At 34.7% G+C, this 7,320-nt stretch overlaps 1 protein-coding gene across 1 annotated transcript; it reads left to right on the top strand.

Moving 5' to 3' along the window:
* Positions 1-614: 614 nt before the first annotated feature.
* LOC145104779 (uncharacterized) lies at positions 615-2,174 on the top strand. Its single transcript, XM_079041966.1, has one exon. It carries the CDS (start codon positions 615-617, stop codon positions 2,172-2,174), a length of 1,560 nt encoding a protein of 519 aa, XP_078898092.1.
* The last annotated feature ends 5,146 nt before the right edge of the window (positions 2,175-7,320 follow it).

Genomic DNA, 7,320 nt, shown 5'->3' with positions numbered 1-7,320 from the left:
TTTCATAAATATTCAACAAAAGTTCTTGGAGTTCTTCAAAATAAACCAAATATCCAAAGATTACGACCAATACCAACCAAGATTAATATAGCCTGACATGGCTAAGTTTAAACAAAATAAAAAAAAAAGTTTAGAAATACCAAACATTCCAAGAAAAAAATATAAAAGAAAAATTGCAATCTTCAAGTGCTCTTCAAGCTTCAAAAACCTTCAAAGGAGCAGAGAAATTCCTCCAAACTTTGGATCCAATAATCGTAACATCCCAAAAACCATGCCAAATGTAAAAAAGACAAAATTGTCCTTGATAACTTACACATGTCGCGTAAGCTGTAATAAACTATAATTAAAAGGATAAAAATAAATAAAACAAGAATATGCATGATGACTAATTAAAAATGAAATAAAATATGCTAAAAGAAACTATAAAAATAATCAAATAAAACGCACATATCAGTGCATACGTATCCGAAATTAATCTAATAGAGTTTAATTTTCGAGATTCCTCATTTTAAGATTGCTTTTTAAGCAAATTGTCTCATATAGTCATTCTGTTAATATATATATATATATATATATATATATATATATATATGTATGTATATTATGAATAATAAATGGATCGTAGTTATTGGATGTACGGGATGATACGTTCAGACATTAAATACTTGGCATGTGTAGGCGATTTTCTAAAATTTGCCGAGGAAAATCAGGTGAAAAGGGGAGAAGGTTACATATGGTGTCCTTGTATCGATTGTCAAAATATTCATATGTATACCGACTCTACAAAAATAGAAGAACATTTGATAACTCATGGGTTTATGAGTAATTATACGTGTTGGCCACGTCATGGTGAGACATTGCTCGATCATATCACTGGTTTTTCAGAAACTAATGACGAAAATGATTGGAATGGCGATCCTGATTGGAGTAACAATCATGATAATATATACAATATGTTACATGATTGTGAGGATAATGTTGTTGAAAAAGATTATGACAAATTTCAACAATTGTTTGACGAATCAGAAAAACCATTGTATAATGGGTGTACAAAATTTACCAAACTTTCAGTTGTGTTGAAATTGTTTAACATAAAAGCAACCCATGGTTGGAGTGATACAAGCTTCACCAGTCTCCTAGAGATTTTGCATGAAATGCTTCCTGAAGATAACAAGCTACCAGATTCATTATACCAAGCAAAAAAGTTGATTTGTCAAATGGGAATGGAAATCGAAAGAACACATGCATTTCCAAATGATTGTATGTTATATAGGAACCAACATGCGAACCTAGATAAATGTATTATATGCGATACTTCACGGTATAAGAGGAAAGATCATATGGAAGAAAATGTAAAAGTGACAAATAATGGTCCGCCTGCGAAATTATTATGGTATTTTCCAATCATACCAAGATTGAAACGGTTATTTGCAAATGCCAAAGATGCAAAATTATTCAGATGGCATGCTGAGGGTAACATAGACGAGAACATAAGACATGTGGCTGATTCTCCTCAATGGAGGAATATCAATAAGAATTTTGAAGAATTTGGTCGAAAGATTAGAAATATTCGATTTAGACTTAGTTCTGACAGAATTAATCCATTTGGAAGCCTTAGCAGTCGTCATAGTACATGGTCGGTACTTCTCTGTATCTGTAATCTCCCACCTTGGCTATGCATGAAACGGAAATATATTATGATGTCATTGCTAATTCAAGGTCCAAAACAACCTGGAAATGACATTGATGTGTATTTGGATCCATTAATAGACGATATGAAAATATTATGGAATACAGGGCATAATTTCCAACTTAGGGCCATGATTTTTTGCACAATAAGTGATTTTCCATCATACGGAAATTTATCAGGATACAGTACAAAATGGAAAAAGGTGTGCCCAATTTGTGAAAATGATACATATTCTCTATGGTTAAAAAACTGTAAGAAAACTGTATACATGGGTCATCGGAGATTTCTTCCGGATAATCACCATTATTGTAAGAAGAAAAAGGTCTTTAATGGTAGAATTAAGAAAAGAAAGGCAATAAAACCATTAGGTGGAGAAGTTTTATTCGGAAAAGTAAAAGGTAAAAGTAGATCTGTTACCAAAAATATTTGGACGAAGAAGTCTATATTTTGGGATTTACCATACTGGAAGCACTTACAGGTCTGACATTGTCTTGATATCATGCATATGGAGAAAAATGTTTGTGAAAGCTTTTTAGGGTTGTTGTTGAACCTTAAATGGAAGTCTAAGGATGGGGCTAGTGTTCGAAGAGACACGCTAGCAATAGGAATTAGACCTGAGCTTGCTCCAATTGAGAAGAATGTTGGGAAGCGTACGTATTTGCCTCCAGCATGTTATACCATGTCTAAGGATGAAAAAACATAATTTGCCAACGCTTGAATAATATAAAGGTCCCGCCTGGCTATTCTGCTAACATTAAGAAGTTGGTGTCGATGGATGAATTAAAATTGGTTGGCATGAAATCCCATGATTGTCATGTTTTGCTGACACATATGATTCCCACTGCAATTCGTGGAATACTTCCAGACCATATTCGACACACGATCACAAAGCTTTGTCTATTTTTTAACATGTTTCATTCAAAAGTTATTAACCCCGAGGCGTTGGATTCATGGCAAAGTGATATTATAATGACTCTTCTGCCAACTCGAGATGTACTTTCCACCTTCTTTTTTTGATGTAATGGTTCACCTGATATCTCATATTGTATATGAAATAAAGGTTTTCGGTCCAATTTTCCTACGATATATGTACCCATTCGAGAGATATATGAGTGTCTTAAAAGGGTATGTAAGGAACCAACATCGAACAGAAGGTAGTATTATTGAAGGATATGCTTTAGAGGAGGCGATTGAAATTTGTACAGGCTATCTTCAAGGTGTCAAGAATATTGGCATTCCGAGATCTCGACACGCGGGTAGACTTGTAGGGATCGGGACAATAGGATTGAAAAGGCTCGTCCCAGACCGTGAGGAATTTCAGCTTGCACATTTTACAGTGTTACAACACATGACAGTCATTGCTCCATACATAAATGAGCACAAAAGAATGCTACAGACGATGCACAGAAATAAGGGTGAAAGATGGTTGACTACCGAGCTTAACAAAACCTTTGCAAAATGCCTGAAAAATAAAGTGAAAACAAGTTATTGTGAAGAAAGTATGGATGAAGTAGTGGTACATTTGGGGAATGCTCCGCAACATCTTGTGGCAACGTACCAAGGCTACGATATCAACGGCTATACATTTTACACCAATCGACAAGATGGAAAAAGTACATTTCAAAACAGTGGTGTGACGTTAATAGTCTCTACGATGGAATTTAGCGGGGTTGATCATGAGGCAAGGTGCAGGATCGCCAAAGACTCTTACTATGGTGTCATTCAAGAAATTTGGGAATTGAAATATGATTCCATCATTGTACCCTTATTCAAGTGCAGATGGGTCGACAACCAACGAGGTATTAAAGTTGACAACGATGGTTTCACTATTGTCGACCTTTCAACAAATGGCTATGTATCCGAGCCATTCATTTTAGCCAAACAAGCCACCCAAGTATTTTTTGTCGAGGATCCAAAGGATTCGGGATGACACATCGTCTTGCATGGTAAACGGCGTATACTTGGTGTTGATAATGTCACAGATGAAGAAGATTATGATCATTTTGACGAGCTACCTCCTTTTTCCATTGGTATCCCTTCGTCGAATGATAATATTGATGATACCACTTACTTAAGATCCGACCACGATGAAGGATTATGGGAATGATGACACAATATTAAAAGGTAACAACCAATTTATTTGATTTGAAACAAAAAAAAATTCAATGTAAATTTTCTATTATGATCAACATATTAACATAGTTTGTTTTATTGCAGGTCGAGCAACTACGAGATAACAGGAATGATAGGATGCGCTTGCTTATTGGATTTGTTTGGAGAAGTTTGAAATTAGTTAGGCTTTTCAGTTTTATTATTTAGGTCGAAAAAGACCCTTTTAAATTTGGTTTGTATTGAAATGTTTTTATGAAATATGATTGTTCTTAAGCTCTGAATTAACCCATCTTCAACAACAAAATAAAATCATTATTAACCTCTAAGTGGAATATTCTTAAATTAATTTTTTTAATAAAATCATGATAACAGTTATAACTAGACATTATTGTTATTATATTTCATTATATTAAATTTTTTAAATATAAACATATGACATAAAATAATAAATAAAACCCCTATAAGGGGACGTTTGGAATTGAAAAGTGTAAAAAAAAAAATAAATAAATAAATAAATAAATAAAATCCGTAATTGACAAATCTTATGTTGATTTAGTCAAATTTGATATTAACTTTACGCAAAAGGGTATTCACATGAATATTAATAAAAAGACTAGTTTATACCAATCGAAATTAATCTTATACATTAAGCTGGGGAATTAAAAAACAAGATTATATTAATTGGAAGTTAATCTTATACATAATGCAAATTAACCTTAATTATTTATTTTAAAACAAATGGGATTCTACCATCAATCAACCACGTTGTGTAATGGATAAAATTACCGCCATTAATAATTTTCGATATCCCCCCATTATGCGTTTTTGAAGCTCCTGTAAAATTCAGAAACCACCAAGTTCACAAACAATGTTAATGCTTAGCTTCATCACCGCGATAGCCAATAAACTATTGAGGTATACAATGGATGATCAACCACAACAGCCACCGCAACCACAAGAGAGAAAAAAGAGAATAGCCACACAACTAATTGACAGTCAAGAGCCACAAGAAGTTGATTTCGATCATTTTGGTCTCCATTATGGGGATAAACAAATTAAGTTCGCCAATGAGTGTGGAGTCCTCACACGATCGATGATTTCTATCAATTATCGAACATGGAAGAAAGTGCCGCAGGGTGAACTTGAAATGTTGTGGTTAACTATTAAAGTATGATATCTAGACCTATTATATGTGTTTTCATTTAGTCAAAATATGTTATTAACGGTTAAAATCTTTACTTTGAGGTAAATAGAGACACTGGAATATTCAAAATAATAAACGCAGAGATGATGTGCTTAAAATTTGCAACACTGCATGGAAATGCTACAAGAAGAGGCTCATACGTGATTTCATGGCCAATGGAAGAGATCCAATTCCAATCTACCCATATCTAGACCCTGATACATGGAAAACCTTCAAAAAGGAGAGATCTTCAAAGGAATTTCAGGTTTGTTGGACTTTAGTTCATCTAATTCTTTCCATGTTTTAATTGTGTTACCTCTGTTTGCAGGTAATCAGTGAGAAAGCGAGAGCAAATGCGAAGTTTCAAAAAAAATGCAGCACGGTTAGGTCCACATGGGTATCGGGGCAGACAAGCTCAATGGGAACAAGAGATTGCATCCGGAGGGTTGTCGGAAGAGTTAGCATCAGAATTGTGTAAGATAAAAAGCCAGCGTTCAAAAGATTTTGTCATGGGTAGGCTATCTAAAAATGAGTCCGGATCATATTATGCACCATCCGGCAACAGTGACTAAGCTTGTAAGATAATTCTTCGTTTTAAATTTTGTTATCATTTCTATTGAAATAATTGAATTCCGGTACATTAAGAAATCATGGTAAGATAAAAGTAAACTAACCATCAACTATAGAACTCTAGATCAATGGGAATTATCTATCTCTCAACTTAACAACTTAAGCACATCAATGTTTTGTACAGGTAATGCCTAGCTATCTTTGTTCCAATAGAATGTTGATGTTGGAATTGCATTGGTTATGTTAACAGGCAGAGGTGGAAAGTCAAATATCGTGAGGAGAATGGGTCCCTGAACCTGGAGAAGATTCGTCGACAGCAGTGTTAGGAAGAGAGCATCCCGGTCGGACTAGGGCAGTTGGTCGTGTTGGCTTGAGAAAAGCCATGCACGGGATAGTTAAAAAGAAGAGGAAAATGCATGCCAAAGAATCTATGGATGAGTTGCGCGCCAAGTTGGACGACGTTACAAAACAGGTGGCAGAATTAAAGGCAGTGATACATGACTCTGGGAAGCAAGTCATGGACAATGTGAGCCTGAGAGTTCAGAATAGTAGTTCTGACTCGATGCCAACCTTGGCTGCTATAAAGGTAATTGTGTATACCTCTTTGCCTGATCTTTAATCTTGATACTGCATTTTAATTTTGAATTAGTTATTTAACATTTGAGTTATTTATATACAAAACCTGCTTGTAGAACCCCACTCAGTGTAAATTGGTGTTACCATATGGGGCACTGGATCAGAATTATGCTACTGGCTTGGTCTTTCCGTATGGGGATGGGTTAATACACTCACTCCCTTTGCATGAAAATCACATGAAAGTGTTAATAGACCAAATCAACAAAGACTTTCAGAGTCTTCCTATTCCTGTAGTGACTGATGAAGTCAGTAATCTTCAAAATGCAGTTGGCCAAATAATTCAATGGCCACGAAATGCTATTATTCTGACTCAGGTACATATTTTTTATCCTTGATTTTTTAGTTACTATATATATGCACAATTTATTTCCAATGTGTTTAATGAAAATGGTTTGTGGATATAGATTCAAGGAAGAAAGCAACAAAATTCGACTCCAAGTTTGCCACAAACCAGTGTAGGGGGTTGTACAGGAAAGAACACACTCACTCCAATGAACAAATCGAAGCCAATTGAATTACTACGTGAGCGATTGAAGAACAACCCACTAATTCATGTCGTAGCTGATTATGGCATTCTAGAAACTGACAAGTTTAAGTTTTGGGTAGCACAAGATGAAATTCTTTGTTTGTTAAACAAAAGAACACTTGATGTTACCATTCTAACCGTTTGGGAGATGTAAGTACTCTTAACTTTATTATTGTTAGTTGCTCCAATCTTTTGTTTCTAGGTTGTCTGTAGATATTATATGATTGTAACACATTTTGTCTTATTTTTAGGAATCTACATTCCATTGCACGTGTGAAGAACAAATGTTCTTTCCTAAACCCACATAGGATTCTTGGGGCAAGCTGCCAAGAAAACCCGGAAGCTGTTATAAATTACATTGTTGATGCGATGCGGATTCATCAAGGGAAACAATTTCTCATCGCTCCATATCTACAAAGGTATTTTATGTTGATATATATATAATCGTTGTTAAACTTTCTCTATATTTATTGTTTATACTAATACTTCAAACATTACAAGTGAGCATTGGGTCTTGTTCGTGATTTGCCCTCATAATGGCACCGGGTACATATTGGATTCAATTAGGAGTCCTGTACAAAAGCCTGTGGATACCTATTACCT

This window comes from Lactuca virosa, chromosome 4, assembly GCF_052849685.1.
Source record: "Lactuca virosa cultivar CGN04683 chromosome 4, Lactuca_virosa_CGN04683_v6, whole genome shotgun sequence".
NCBI classification, from domain to species: domain Eukaryota; kingdom Viridiplantae; phylum Streptophyta; class Magnoliopsida; order Asterales; family Asteraceae; genus Lactuca; species Lactuca virosa.
This window is presented reverse-complemented; position numbering and strand designations above follow the sequence as displayed.